Genomic DNA, 16,348 nt, shown 5'->3' on the forward strand with positions numbered 1-16,348 from the left:
TTCCCTCACTGTTTCCAGAGGTCGCGGGCCACATGAAACCACTTTGTGGGCCGGATCCGGCCCCCGGGCCTTGTGTTTGACATGTCTGATCTAATGCAACCAAGAAGTTATATATTGGAAATCTGAAAAGTATGAGATAAGAAAGAAAACTAGAGCTAGGTAAGGAGCCTAATGGAGAAGAGAGTTTGTGAAGACAATTAAAAAGATGTGCAATGAGAAACACGATGTGGGCAAAAACCAGGAAAGCAAGAAATAAACAAATAATAATGACAATATTCAATTCTCGCAGTAGAGGGCAATAAAACCACAGCAATTTTGCAAGGATGAGTACCTCAGGGATTTTTGGCTGCTAAAAAAAGTGTAGAATCACTGAAAACATTCCAAAATCTCAGGGAGAAGGAGCAATAAAAGCATTCCCAAGGAGAAAAATGTAACATTTATTCTAAATTACAGAACAATAATCTAGGATAGCATCCTCCCATTTTTAAAAAGAAAACAAGAAAAGAAAATGTGACTGTATAGAGAGATTTTAAAAAGGGGAGGAATAACAAGAATGTTTAAAAATGAGAGAACAGAAAGCAAGAATGTCATATGCATTCTTCAAAAATATTTGTACAATGCCTTTGTTAACTCATTGATTCTCTGTCCAATTGAGATCTTAGAGGAAGGCAATATTTACAACCTATGAATGAATGAATGAAGACTTTATTTGGCAATCAAAAGGTAAAGACCAAGTTGCTAGTATATAATCATATTTCTGCTTCAAGAAAGGAAAATAAGAAACTAACTCTCAGCAGAAACATATTGGCATCAAAGAACCAAATTTGAAACAGTCTGCCTTCCGCAGACTCCCTTTAAGTCCCAACTTGTCAAGGTCTCTAACAAATACTTTTAAACAAAAGGAAACACCTAAACCAGAAGTGGGGAACTATGGCCCCTTTATGACTTGTGGACTTCAACTCCCAGAATTCCAGAGCCTAAGGGTCCATAAAATCAAAATTATTTGCCAGCCTATGTTACAATATAGGTAAAGGTAAAGGTTCCCCCGCACATGTGTGCTAGTCGTTTCCAACTCTAGGGGCCGGTGCTCATCTCTGTTTCAAAGCCGAAAAGCCAGCACTTGTCCGAGGACGTCTCCGTGGTCATGTGGCCGGCATGACTAGATGCCAAAGGCGCACGGAACACTGTTACCTTCCCACGGTAGTGGTCCCTATTTTTCTACTTGCATTTTTATGTGCTTTTGAACTGCTAGGTTGGCAGAAGCTGGGACGAGTAACAGGCGCTCACTCTGTTACGCGGCATTCGGGATTCGACCCGCCAAACTGCCGAGCTTCTGATCGACAAGCTCAGCGTCCCAATCCACTGAGCCACTGCTTCCCCATGTTACAATATAATACACTATTAAAATTCCATCAAACAATTATGAGAAGCAGTGCTAGCAGGATTGATTTCAATTTTTAATATTGTAAAAATTCAGAAATATAATCCATACAAACAAAAGCTCTTTTATGGTCCTCCATAATCTTTAAAAATGGGAAGGGGTCCTAAAAGGAAAAAAAAACCTTAAGGAAGTTTAAGAAAGAAAGAGACATAAACAAATTAAAGAAAGGTCTGTTTCAGTGTCCATGCTGTTATTAAAAAGGCAACAGAGCCCCTCTTTGAGGAGATGGGCTGTTAAGAAATATGAAATATAAATACACTTATTGTTTTAATGATGAAAGTGGCTATAATTGGCAGTTTCAAAATGAGATATTGTATAATGAATATCAAATAATAAAATTTCTGTTCATTACCAAAAATGCTCATCCCAATTGGGCTAGTAGACTAAAAGAAAAAAGGATATCAGCTGAATCAACTAACCCAGGGGTCGGCAAGCTGAAACAGTGAAAGAGCCACTCGGAACCGGTTCCCTCACAAAAGAAAAAACGGAGCTGCAAAAAAGAGTGCACATGCGCATGCATGCGCAAAACAAGAGGCTGATCAGCAGCCGGGTGTATGCGTCCTCCTGGGAGCTCTGGCAACTCCGTAAGGCCAGCCCCAAATTTCACAAGTGGAAATTGAGGGAGATTGCCAGGAACACGAGATCAGCGTTTCTCAGCCCGCGCTGATCTCGCCCTTCTTGCAGTCTCCTTCTCTCTGTTTCAGCTTGCTTTCGGCTACTTTTCTTTTGGGGGATCCAGCCTCTGCCGCCCCCTTCTATCAACAGCTAGATGCCCCGAAAGAAAAGCAGCCGAAGGTAGCAGCTCTGCAAGTCTCCACCAAGAGAATGGGGCGGCGGAGGCTGGATCCCCCGAAAGACGTCTCTGCTGAGATGAGAGAACGGGGTGGCAAGCTGCCGAGAGAATGGGGCGGTGGAGCGCTCCGCCGAGAGAATGGGGTGGTGGAGGCTGGATCCCCTGAAAGACGTCTCTGCTGAGATGAGAGAACGGGGTGGCAAGCTGCCGAGAGAATGGGGCGGTGGAGCGCTCCGCCCATTCTCTCGGCAGAGACTTCTTTCGGGAGATCCAGCCTCTGCCGTGCTGCACCGAGAGAACAGCAAGCCGCCCCATTCTCTCGGCGGAGCACTCCACCGCCCCATTCTCTCGGCGGCTTGCCACCCCGTTCTCTCATCTCGGCGGAGACTTCTTTCGGGGGATCCAGCCTCTGTCGCCCCCTTTTCTCAGCTGGGCTCTGCCGAGACGAGAGAATGGGGCAGCAAGCCGCTGAGAGAATGGGGCAGTGGAGCGCTCCGCCGAGAGAATGGGGTGGCTTGCTGTTGGCGCGGTGCGGCGTGGCAGAGACTGGATCCCCTGAAAGAAGTCTCTGCCGAGAGAATGGGTGGCAAGCCTCCACCATCCCATTCTCTCGGCGGAGCGCTCCACTGCCCCATTCTCTCGTTTCAGCGGAGACTTCTTTCGGGGCGGCAGAGGCTGCATCCCCCGAAAGAAGTCTCCGCCGAGAAAATGGGCGGCAAGCTTCCACCGCCCCATTCTCCCAGTGGAGCGCTCCACCACCGCATTCTCTCGTCTCAGCGGAGACTTCTTTCGGGGGATGCAGCCTCTGCCGCCCCCTTCTCTCAGCTGCCTGGGCAGCTGAGAGAAGGGGGCGGCAGAGGCTGGATCCCATGAAATAAGTCTTCGCCGAGAAAATGGGCGGCAAGCTTCCACCGCTCCATTCTCTCAGCGGAGGCTTGCAGAGGTGGCAGCGGAGCTGCGCGTGCAGCTCTCCAAACCGCCGTCGCCCGTTTGGAGAACTGCTGCCTTGTCAAACATGGACGAAGGCAGCAGCTCTCCAAACGGGGCGGTGGAGGTTTGGGGAGCTGCACACGCAGCTCTCCAGCCCGCCGCTCTCCAAACCTCTACCCCCTCGGTTGGAGAGCTGTTGCCTTCGTCAAACATGGATGAAGGCAGCAGTTCTGCAAACGGGGCGCTGGAGGTTTGAAGAGCGGCGGGTTGGAGAGCTGCGCGCGCAGCTCTCCAAACCGCCGCCGCCCGTTTGGAGAGCTGCTGCCTTCGTCCATGTTTGACGAAAGCAGCAGCTCTCCAAACTGGGGGGTGGAAGTTTGGAGAGCTGCGCGCGCAGCTCCCCAAACCTCCACCACCCCATTCTCTCAATGAGACTTTTTTATTCCCACTTTTTTCCAGAATGGCAGAGGAGGACTGGGAGCCGCAGGAGACGGCTTAAAGAGCCGCATGCGGCTCTGGAGCCGTGGGTTGCCGACCCGTGAACTAACCTATAACAATGTGTCTATTTTTTAAATAATAACTCTAATTAAGGAAACACAAAACAAAAACTTTAAAATGCTAGAAGTCATATTTTTCAATATTTTATATGGAACATCAACTCTCCTAACTTCTAATATTATTACATTGATATTAATTTACATTCAGATGTTAGGTAATCTAAGAGAAACCAATAGTTCCTCAGATTTTCCTTTTTATATTTTCTGTATTCTTTGCAGTGCCCAAAATAGAACAGTTACAACTATTCCTGTGCAAACTCTCAATACGGAAAAAGTTTTGACTCTGAATGTAGTAAATAAACGAGAAGGATCAATACGTAAGACCTTCGCTCTTTCTGATTATTTTGTATTTCAGAGTGTTCACAAAACTGTCACTTTTGATTAAGTTTTTAGAAAAATGAAACAGAAGTATTTCTTTCTGACAAGCAATTGTGATTGCACAGGTCATATATGTACTAAGAAAAAAATAACTTTAGACTCCCAATATTTAATAGTGGGAAGACAACAATTCTGGGAAATTTCCAAAAACTCTACATTGTAACCCTGAGAGTAAATCTAACGCAAGGATAGCAATCTGGAAGACTTTCCTCTTGCAGCCCCATTCTGTAGTTCCCATGCTGCTGAATTTCTGCAGAACAATGCAAAATTTGAAAGGATAATTTAATTGACACCAAATTTAGAAACCAGAGCCATTAAATTCTGTTTATGAAGTAATGTACTTATCTTCCCTTAAAGTAACATCCCAAAAGCTAGGGAAGCAGGCTCAAAATTTTACCTTCCTCCTCAATCCTTTTATATCTTGGCACTGTTGTCTCAAAGCAGTAAAGAATAGAAATCCAAATTATTTGCTCTAGTCCAGGGGTAGGCATCCTTGGCTCTTTTATGACTCGTGGACGTCAACTCCCAGAATTCCTGAGCCAGCACAGCACAGCACAGCTGGCTCAGGAATTCTGGGAATTGAAGTCCACGAGTCATAAAAGAGCCAAGGTTGCCTACCCCTGCTCTAGTCCCAAACATCTAACATTCACAGCATAACAGAATAGCAGAGTGGAAAGGGATCTTGGTGCTCAGGCCTCTGTAGCTACTCACTTGCGAAAGTTCTTGTGGTGGTTTCTTTGATACCTGATGTACCATCATCCTTACTCTTTTGTGGAGCTCTTCATTGTTGTCTTCCTCAGCACCACATTTCCGTTTTGGAGAAGTCTGGCTACAGTGGGACTGCCTTAGTGCTGTAAAAAGGCAAGTATAACAGCTGCCATTAGGCCACTTTCTCACCTTCTGGAATCTCAAAAATTGTCATTTAAGCTTTCAAGTGTTTACCATGCTAGGTAGAAGATACATATACTAACTATATGTATATACATATACTAAAATGCAGGAGAAAGAGCTTTAGTTGTAGATTTCCATTTACCATCGTGCTTCGGTTTCTTGCTGAAGGTGGTATCGTGTTTTTTTTCCCCTTTCCCTTCTATCAGAGTACACAAATCACTCCAAGAGATTTATTGAAGCTATATTAAAAGTGAAAGTGTTGTCTACTCTAATGACACTGAAAAATTGTATAATTTGTGGAAAACACTTGCTCACTTGTATTGCTGCAGCTTCCGTGGGCTGAAGAAAGGTCTGTGGTTACATTACTGAAGTCCTCTATACAGGATGGGACAGAGGCCAACAAACCTGAAAAAATGGCATCTCTATTAGGGAGCAGGCCTACTTTTTCATTACAGCTTAAATATATATTCACATAGACATTAATAAAAGAGAAAAATTATAGCTCAGGGTTCAACTGTGGGATCCTTGGTGCTCTCTGAAGCTGTTTTTTTCTTGCAGATGTTTCATTATCAAACTAAGTAACATCCTCAGAGTTGATGGGATTGATCTTGGTGGTTACTTGATAAGGCTGTTGTTTACTGTAAGCATGTTTATCCAAGTTGGTAGTTCCTTGATTATTTCTTGCTTGTTGATCTAGTGTTAATCTTGGTTTTAATCTCTGTTCATCTGGGTGTTGAAATCAAATAAGAGCAAACCCACTCCCTTTTAGCACTGATGCCGTTACCTAGTTTGGCAATGAAATGTCTATAAGAAAACACCCAAGCTTAGAGCACCAAAGATTCCACAAACACACACTAACTTATACATCTGGATCATAATCACTAAAGTCTCAGGTGTTGGTTTGTCTCATAGAACTGGAATTAATTAAGCAATTCTCACTAGGATTAGACAGAGTTAGCAGGAAGTATATATTAGGCCAGATTCTCTCAAGTGAATGGGGCTTTGGATCCAAACTACCTCAGACCCAATCCCAAAGTAATCTATTTTCAGGCCTAGCAATTTACAGTAACGGAACTTTCAATACTATAAAAGCAGTCACCGGAATGGAGGTGTTTCCTGTTAGAGCCTCTCTACTTGGATGAAATGTCTTTTCTTGCTTCTGCATCACCCATTCAATTTGGGTAATGGAAATATATTATGAATGCATTGCTTAATATGTATTAAACTTTAAGAATGTCTTATAAACTGAGGACTGACTAATTTCCACATTTAATACAATGCTGGTAGATCTAAACAAATCTAAGAATGATTAGCATTATTTTAATTCAACCAGTATATTAACCTAGTTATCTAGGAAGCTAAAGATTTCATATCAGGAAATCAACATTTAGCAAGGGTTTGCTTTCAAATCATGCAACCTAAAGTCCATGTTTTAAGAGCATCTAGTCATAGTCATTGGGAAATTTTATTTAGAAATTAAGAATGATTGCAGAAATATGGCAAGCAGGTAGAATCCAGCAGAGGCATCCCCAGGAGCCACCACTTTTTGTCAAAAAGTTGAATGCAAGATTATTCCTGCTCCCACAATGCACATACAATACATCCAAGAGACTAATTGTTTATTTGATTTGATTGAACAAATTGGTTTTTAAGCTTTAGAAAATAAGACCTTCTTTGCTATGAATATCAAGAAAAAAATCAGCATTTATTGTCTGTCTGTCTATCCCTCAGAACTGATGAGACCTAAGCGACATACAAATTTAATAAATTATTACTATTAATTATTAAATATACATACAAAGCCCTCTGTAGCGTGAGAGCTGTTGATAAATCTGCTTCATGCGTTCAATGTTTAGTCGACTGGTCTCTGAATGGTTCACCATGGGTTTGGGATAGTCTACCCCAATTATACATTTTGCTGCCTTTTGAACTGACTCAGAGGCATTCCAGGGCTCGTAGATATAGCGTGATGGAAACCCTTTCAATTGGGGTAGATACCGCCTATAGAATAAATCAATAAGGACTACCATTAATTATTTTAAATAATTTATATATGTAGCTGGCCAGCCAATTATGTAAAATGTATGTATTCTTGTATTCTTATTTAATTTTTTTTTTACTTTACTTATGCAAGGCAGCCCCTGTCTGTGAACTGACAATCAAAAACTGTGCTACAAGAGGGGGGGAAAAAGGGAGATAACAGGAAAAGGAAGAGCAAATTTTCATTTTGGCTTTAGTGTGACCAAAGCTTTGATGGTATCAACCCATATGCTCACCTAATGTAGTCACCGCTGGGATCTGTACGACGCCCAAAGCCAACAGGACAGTAGCAGTGGAAAAACTGCTGGAAGAAAGCGCTGCAGGAAAGCCACATCCAGCTACCTGCATTCACACTGAAATCTGCATCCAGAAGCAGCTCATCAAATACCTGTGGAAAAGGGAAAGAGAGAAAATGTGAGGGAAGACTTTTGTGGTAAGCTTGAGTGGTCAGAATCAAAGACTCTGTTTAGTGGCTGGTACAATTTTGATGTGTAGGAAAGAAACAGAATTTTAGACCATGTTTGTTGTTGATCTTACATCAACTGTTTTGGAAACCTTGACAGCTGTACAAAGTTCTGATGTTTAGTGACCCTGATTCTGGAGAATGAATCCAATTAACTGCTGTGTATTTTGTTTTGTATATTTTTTTAACTACTTCCCTTCCAATGAAGCCAAGAGCAATGTGTACCATGTTAAAGTATTAACACATATTTTCCATAAAAATGGCTTGATAAAAACAATCTGTGTTAAATCGACCTCCATAAAATAATAAAACATTATTATTTATAACAAATAACAAACATATTTATAATAAATTTAGATTCAAGGCAGTCTAAAAAACAGCCTGATCTTAGGGCAGTTGTTACCTTGCAAACACATACTGAAATGATATTTTGAATAGGACACAGGAGAGCTGAACAAAGAAGTCTTCAAATGACAGAATAAAATGTTGAATTTGGTTTCTAGGAATTTGCCTATATTTTCTGCTAAGATGTTATTTTCAAAACTTTCATTTTTTCATTCCTTAAAAGAAACCTATCAACAGGCTTCTCTAAGAGAATACTTTTCCTTTATATGTTTCAATTCCTCGTCGCCTATATAACCACCCTTTCTTAAATCATCAGTATCCTCATCCTTCAGAATTTTTTATCATCTCCTGATTTGACTCACCCTCACTCCAGATTCCCAGCTGATCCAAAGGTCACCTCTGGTTAGAAAGCAGGCTACAGCATGCCGGGCCAGGTGGTGAATCCAGCCTTCCTGTCTCAGTTGGGTCATAATTGCATCAATCCAAGGGAAACCTGTCTTGCCTTCTGCCCACTTTGCCAAGGCTTCAGGATTCCTGTCCCATGGGATCTTGGTGCAAATAGGATTTCCTTCCATGCGATCAAATTTAGGATTATTTGTGGCAGCTGTATAAAAAAATTCCCTCCAGAGTAATTGGCCATAAAGCGACAGAGGTGGAGTGCTGTCCTGCTTCACCTAAAGAGGACAAAAAAGATCATGCTCTATTGGATGAATTTCTGTCAGTCACCAAATGAATTCTGAGGTAATTTTGGTTCCAAATTAAACTATCCAGGGAATCAGGTTTTAGGAAGCTTCTAACTGGAGAGTCTAGTATTTTGAGGAAACATCCACTCAGGGACCAAAGCATTTAGGACCAAGCCTATTTAGAATAGAACAGTCCCACTAAATTCTTCACCAAATATTAGATAATGTGATAAGATTATTTGCTTTAAATCTTTTTTGTCTATTGGAAAGCAGGACATACAGAATAATAAAAGCAAAATAGTTTAAGATATCTGATGGAAAAGGTAATCCTATGAATAATTGCAGACACACCCACTTTTAGATTTTATGTTGCTGTTGTGTCCATATTTCCTTATTTTCAAAAAGGACTATATAATACAATTTTAAACCTGGTTTTGTTGCTTTTATTTATTTGTATCCCATACTTACTATTTTTACAAATAACTCAAGGTTGTGAACATATCCAAGACACCTCCCTCCTCCTGTTTTCCCTATGATAACCCTATGAGGTAAGTTGGGCTTAGAGAGAGGGACTGGCTCAAGGCCACCCAGCTGGCTTTCATGGCTACAGCAGAATTAGAACTCACAATCTCCCATTTTCTAGCCTGGTGCCTTAATCACTAGATCAAACTGGCTCTCAGTTTATCATTTGTATTTATATTTGTAATTTCTTTACTTATAATTCAATCATATAATGTAACTTAAAAGCAGCCTAAAAGATATGAATACTCTCAGGTAAGGTTCAATACTATAATAAAGTAGAAATAAGACTAAAGGACATAATACCTGGAAGGTGTGCCTAACTACAAGTAGAAATAAGTTGGGAATTAATATATTCTCCAAATCATTTCATTTCCTTGTGTCGGCAAATCTTCTTTCCAATTCTCATTTCCTCACCTTTTTGTAAAGTTCCCAAAGCCGATAATAGAATAAGCGACAAGACAAGCAGCCAAACCGAAGATAGGGACTCAGACCTGTGGGGCTGGCCAATAATGAACTGGCATTCATCCTTGGCCGTTCATAGTTTGCAACCCATGCCTTGAAGATATTGGGACAGAAAAAAATAGAAGTGAAAATAAATAAATATAAAGAAATTATTTCTTAATTTATAATAGATTCAGTGTTTCTTGATTAAAAATGTTGCTTGTTGTTATGACCAACCTTATAAATATGTTCAAATATTTATGCATGGGAATAGGAAAGACATCTTAGCAACCCAAAAATATTGTCAGAACCTGTAGCAATATCTGGCATAGAATACCTGATTCAATTTTTTTTAAACACAGGCCCCATGTTTCATCACAGAACTAAATTAATCCCTATAGTTTTCTAATAGAACACATTTTCTTGCAACACAACCTCCAGTTAAGTATCTATGATAGAAACAATATGAAAAAAGGATTTGAGGGGAGGTAAGCACAAAGCATGCGGTGGTTCAGTGGGTTAGGACGCTGTGCTTGTTGATCAGAAGGTCGGCAGTTTGGCGGGTCGAATCCCGAGTGCCGCGTAGCAGAGTGAGCGCCTGTTACTCGTCCCAGCTTCTGCCAACCTAGCAGTTCGAAAGCACGTAAAAATGCAAGTAGAAAAATAGGGACCACTACGGTGGGAAGGTAACAGCGTTCCGTGCGCCTTTGGCATCTAGTCATGCCAGCCACATGACCACGGAGACGTCCTCGGACAAGCGCTGGCTCTTCGGCTTTGAAACGGAGATGAGCACTGGCCCCTAGAGTCGGAAACGACTAGCACGCATGTGTGGGGGAACCTTTACCTTTACCTTAAGCACAAATATTATTTCGGATTACGATATTTCTCTTAAGATATTTCTCAGCCATTACAACAGAAGAAGGATTATATGCGTATTCATTAATACATGGCACATTTTTATCGCAAAAATATAAGGCAATGCAGCTTGTTCTAAAGTCAAATGACTTAGAATAGTTGCTCCCAATCTATGGTCCACGAACCCCTGGGGATCCGTGATGTCATCACAGGGGGACTGTGAAGGCTTGAAGAAATGCTATGATTTAAATTTTGAGTTAAGTCTTTGGGGTCTGTGGCCACAAAAGGTATTTAAAGGGGGTCCATGGTGAAGAAAAGGCTGGCAACCACTAACTTAGAAAACATAATCTTTTCCTGAAAAGTAATTTTGGAACAAAGATGGGGATGGTTACCTTTCTTTCCAAATGCTTATCCAGTCGAGTTAAGGCTTCAGTCTCCCCTCCCTGCCAAACAGCTGGGGCAAGTCCCTCAGTGGGAAACCCTGAGTGAAAAAGGAGAACATCTATTAAAATTCAGCCAGCATGATTAATATCTCAAGCTGTCTCAGAGCTGCTTGCTGCCATGTTTGCTAAACCACATGCAGCAGAACTGCTTAACTTAAAATAACTTAACTTTGGAAATGGAAAGCGAACAAGTTAAAGAAACAATGATAAGATGGCTGAAAATTTTTGGATACACTACAGAAGTAGAAAAATGGCAAAATTTATGGGGAAGAAATTACAAACTGACAATGTCAACTTCCTCCAAAGAAAATTTATATAAAATGTTTTATAGATGGCACTTGCCATCAGCAAGACTAGCAAAAATGTTCAAAAACATGTCAGATGGATGTTGGAAATGTAAACATAAGTCAGGCACTTATTATCATGTTTGCTGGACTTGTGACAAAGTAAAGAGTTATGGGAAAAAGATATATGCCTGGCTAGCAAAGATGTTGGGAGAACATGTAGATTTTAAACCTGAACTTTTTTTATTAGGTATAATGCCAGAAAAGATTAACAAACAAAGCATATGTTTGATTTTGCATTTCACAACAACGGCAAGAATTATAAATTGCGCAATATTGGAAAAATGAAGGAATACCATCAGATGAAGAAATAATTTTAAAAAATATTAGAATGCACAGAAATGGATAGACTGACTATCAGACTGAAAAAGAAGAAATGGAATATTATCAAACTTGGGACTTATTTTATTGATGGCTAGAGGAAAGAATAAAGGATTAGGAATTAAATACAGTATGTATTAGGGAATGTAAACTCAGACAGCACGTTTGTTGAAAAATTATTTTTGAATGTATGAGAAAAAAACCCAATAAAAACTTTTACAATAAAATAAAATAAAATAAAATAACTGGAAGGAGTCAGATTACATCTTTAGGGGGAAAAAGCCTAATCTGAAACATGCATGCAGACACTGCAGTTTATGTTATTAAAATAGAGAAATATCTTGTTCTTTTTCAAAATCCTTTTATTATAGGGCTTTAAAAAAAAGGTAGAGGGTTAGGAATCAAAATGGCAACACTCCAATAGAAATGGTAATTAGGGACTGTAAAAAAAAGCCAGAAATTTCTAGGTGCAAATACATACAATAATAAAAAGAATTTTAAAGATCAACTTTCAATTATAACCAGATCTTTTCTTGCTGGATTAATGAACAGCCAATTAGAAAATAGCCATGGAAGATTATTTTTCTATTACTGCTGTGAAACTATTATATGCACAAAAATGGAAAAAACATTCTGAAATATCCACAACGGAAGAATAGTTGGTGAAGATGACAGTCCTAGCAGAGAGAGAAAAATTACCTTGTTTGTTTCCAGAAAGATCAATAACTACATTTATCAATGACTGGAAACTCCTTATGTTGGGTTTAAGATATTATTCCACCATCATTTTATGTTTTTATTTTCTGTTGCAAATTTCCCAAGCCTTTTTTTTGAATGCTGAGATAAAAAAAATCACTAACACTGTTTTGCTCAATTATATAAAAGCAATGTCTAGTCACTCAGTTATTAAAATGTATAATAAAGTATAATAGACATGAATAAAACAAAACACATTATTTTATTGGAAATTTAGGAATATCTTAAATAAAATAATATTAGAATAAGTTAAAGGTGGGTTTTTTTTACTGTTTGCTCAACATGAAGAATAACTATAATGACCTAATCGAGGATATTTATGTAGCTGCCTAGAATCACAGAAAAGTGAGATGGGCAGCTATATAGACTGAATGAATGAACAAAATAATATGGGCACCACTTGAAGACCTGAAGGGACGGGCTAGGGACAGTTCATTCTGAAAAACGGCTATCCATGCTAAGAGTTAACACCAACCTCATGGCATATAATCAATTAATCAATGGACAGTTGATCAGTTCATTTTCTCAACTTCAGAATGTATGGATAATCCGAAGATTGCTTTGAAACCAAAACCAGATGAGATTAAATAAGGAAAGCACTACAGAGCCCATCTAGGAGGTGTTCCAAACCCACCAAAAATACCTAGTTCCTCTAAAGATGGCACTCCATAGGTTTCATCATGGTTTTCTTGGATCTTTGTCTGGCACATCTCCATTTGTTGGCTTGTTATGGTGCTGACTGGCTTTTTTGGCAGGTCCATGCGACTAATGATGGTCTGAAAACGTTTGTAAGTGAGGGGTGGTTTATGTCCATTCAGCTCTATGATCCTGCAGGATAAAGAAACAACAGCTTTGTTCCATGAGATGGGCAGGGTAAGTATATTGTCAAGTCCTTCCTTCCTTCCTTCCTTCCTTCCTTCCTTCCTTCCTTCCTTCCTTCCTTCCTTCCTCCCTCCCTCCCTCCCTCCCTTCTTCCCATTTACTTGCTTATTTATTCAAATTGTTCCCTTCCTTGTTAGCCTTCTACAGGTAGTCTTCAACTTATGACCACAATTGAGCCCAACATTTCTGTTGCTAAGTGAAACATTTGTTAGGTGAATTTGCCCCATTTTATGACCTTTCTTGCCACAGTTGTTAAGTGGATCACTGCAGTTGTTAAGTTACTGTCTTGGTTGTTAAGTGAATCTGGCTTCCCCATTGACTTTGCTTGTAAGAAAGTTGCAAAAGATAGCTACACGACCCTGGGACACTGCCACCGTCCTAACTATGAGTCAGTTGCCAAGTGTCTGAATTTTGATCACATGAGTGTGGGGATGCTGCAACAGTTATAAGTGTGAAAAATGGCCATAAGTCACTTTTTTCAGTGGTGTAACCCATTTGCCCCTTGGAAGTACATTCATGTATCCGTAGATACGTATTCAGGCTTTATCATGGCCACCCTGCAAAGAGGGGAGGACCATTGAATGGTGACTAAATGAACTGTTGTAAGTTGAGGACCAGTTATGTAAGGCTTCATAGCCGTGCCTTTTCCCTCAAACATTAGAGCTGGGAAGTTAGAGGAATCTGGTTGATTTGTCTGTCTGCAATTGATTTGCAAGATAGAAGGGGTTTTTTGGAACTCAGATGTATTATATTATTAAGGTCTGTTTCTTGAGCAACCAGGACCAACAGCTGCAGGACTAGGAAGAAAAATTGTTTACCCATCACAAATATAAAAAAGACTGAAAACAGAAATTCACCAAGGTGAATCTAGCATTCCTACAGAATCCTTCTCATTCTCAACTCAATGAAAATTGAGACTAGCATGTCTTTACCTATGTATTTTGTGTTTGACTCAGGTATTAAAACTGGAATGGTAAAAAGTTTACAATGGCAGCCTTTATTAAAAACAAAGCAAGAGAAGTCATGGAATGTATATCTCCTCTCCCACAACATTATGCAATATATTCAAGGATTTTGACTGTACATTTATGTTGTTTCTTATTTTAATTCCTCCCCCCCGAAATATTGTATAGCACGTTGAAGAGAAGCTAAACCAGCGTCTATGAAGGCAGCAGCCAAACTCCTCAAAAACAGCAGAAAGATATTTTTAGGTGGTTTTTTTTTTGTAGGAAGTACTGTGTACATGTGATTATGAATAATTCAGATAACTTTTTTGTGAACCTTAATATAACACTTTAAAAACTGGGTCTGCATCTGATTTTTAGCTTGAGCTAAAAAAAATCTGAATGGGTTGCGTATATTTCTCTTCCATCCAGTCTAGGTGTAAAGGGTTACAGTCCTCCCCCTCCATACCCTTATTCCCAAGAAGTAGCACCTTTATACATATTTCTGATGCCAGTATGTATATGAACTACTGAAGATGCAAGAGAAAGCAAACCTGTTCACTGACTAAATTAAAATAAAAAAAATTATTCTTCCTTTTCTTGTCATCATCTGTGATTTGAGGGGTATCTGTTTCATTTCCAGATATCTGTAGTTCAGACTCTCCGGGTGCTATGCATATATGTTACAGTGATTATTATAAATCTGTACTGTACTGTAATGTAGTGAATAGAAGACTGTTTCATTGAAAATACCCATAGGAGGAATAGAATAGTCTGTTGTCTGAAACTTGAATGCATTTTGCTAATATTGCCACTTGGGGGGGGGGCAAAAGCCCTAATAAGCAGGCATATACATAGAATGAAGGCTATTGCTAAGCACATTTGATTTGTGCTTAGATTGTAAGCCGCCCTGAGTCTTCGGAGAAGGGCGGGATATAAATGGGATTAAAAAAATAAATAAAGTAAAGGTAAAGGTTCCCCCGCACATGCGTGCTAGTTGTTTCCGACTCTAGGGGCCGGTGCTCATCTCCATTTCAAAGCCGAAGAGCCAGCGCTTGTCCAAGGACGTCTCCGTGGTCATGTGATCGGAATGACTAGACAGCAAAGGCGCACGGAACGCTGTTACCTTCCCACCGTAGTGGTCCCTATTTTTCTACTTGCATTTTTGTGTGCTTTCGAACTGCTAGGTTGGCAGAAGCTGGGACGAGTAACAGGCGCTCACTCTGTTACGCGGCACTCGGGATTTGACCTGCCAAACTGCCGACCTTCTGATGGACAAGCTCAGCGTCCTAACCCACTGAGCCACCGCATCCCTCTTTGCTAATATTAGATACATTTAAATATTTAAATGAGAGAATTCTACTTAGTTTGCTACTGAAGAAGTCTGGACTTTAAATTTACCTTAAACTTGTTTCAGCACTCTAAATGATGTCATTATTTGAAATTTTTTTGAATGACCTAATTCAGCATAATGTCATAATTTCAAATTTAATGGAGACTGGATTGACAAGGCATTACTGCCCCCCCAATTAAACTATTAAATCTACATTTCCTTGTGCTAAAAAGTCTGCTTCTTGAAAACCTGCACAACAGTTCAAAACCAAGAATAAAAAAATATAATGAGCAATGCATTAAAACTAAATCTGCTGTAAGTTATATTTTCTTTGAACAACATTCTAAGTTTCAGAAATCTTTGACTAGTGGTTTGGTTGCCCCCACTTTTATGAAATACAAAACTATCCCCACATAGTTCAAACTGGAGTAGCAGAACAGGGGAAAAAATTCTTGTATAAATAGGAAAGTGTCAAAAGCATGGGGAACTGCATTGAACAATTCTCTACGTAGCTTACACTTTTTGCTCCTAGTAGAAAGTCCTGTCACCTATTTAACTAAAGGATGAATTTTCAATGTAACTACAGTAGTAGATCTTCAAATCCTAGATTCCTGATACAGTTCTAAATGGTTTGCACAGAAGCAACAGATCTATAACAAACTCCAGAATAAAATACAGCAGAGCAGAGCAGAGCAAAGCAAGAAAGCTTAAAAGAGGAAAAAAAACAGGCTAGAAAAGGAAGAGTTAAACAGAAACAGCAAGAGTCAAGCTGCTGTTTTATAAAAAATCTGAGGCAGCCAAACAGGTTTCTGTTCCTTCAGCCCATCCTCCTCGTCACTCATCTATGCAATCAGTGCTTTCAATCCAGCCATGTGCCTGTCTTTGCTCCAGGGCAGCACGTGTGATGGGCAGGAGCTCCACGTTGCTCATCCTTCTCAATGAGCTATGCTCACATGCGTGGCTTTGTGACCCAACGTTCTAACAAC

The 16,348-nt window shown here is 39.9% G+C and overlaps 1 protein-coding gene across 1 annotated transcript in view; it reads right to left on the bottom strand.

The window, feature by feature from the left end:
- The window catches only part of CRY2 (cryptochrome circadian regulator 2), a 41,191-nt gene that overhangs the window by 7,697 nt on the left and 17,146 nt on the right, over positions 1–16,348 (bottom strand). The window contains exons 4-11 of the mRNA XM_081345138.1: positions 12,847–13,031; positions 10,732–10,820; positions 9,458–9,598; positions 8,201–8,512; positions 7,267–7,418; positions 6,789–6,991; positions 5,306–5,395; positions 4,811–4,950 (exon numbers count right to left, since the gene is read on the bottom strand). Of these exons, the coding sequence (XP_081201264.1) occupies positions 4,811–4,950; positions 5,306–5,395; positions 6,789–6,991; positions 7,267–7,418; positions 8,201–8,512; positions 9,458–9,598; positions 10,732–10,820; positions 12,847–13,031 (1,312 nt within the window). The remainder of the gene's footprint in view (positions 1–4,810; positions 4,951–5,305; positions 5,396–6,788; positions 6,992–7,266; positions 7,419–8,200; positions 8,513–9,457; positions 9,599–10,731; positions 10,821–12,846; positions 13,032–16,348) is intronic.

This window comes from Vipera berus (genome assembly GCF_964194415.1).
Source record: "Vipera berus genome assembly, chromosome: 1".
NCBI lineage: Eukaryota > Metazoa > Chordata > Lepidosauria > Squamata > Viperidae > Vipera > Vipera berus.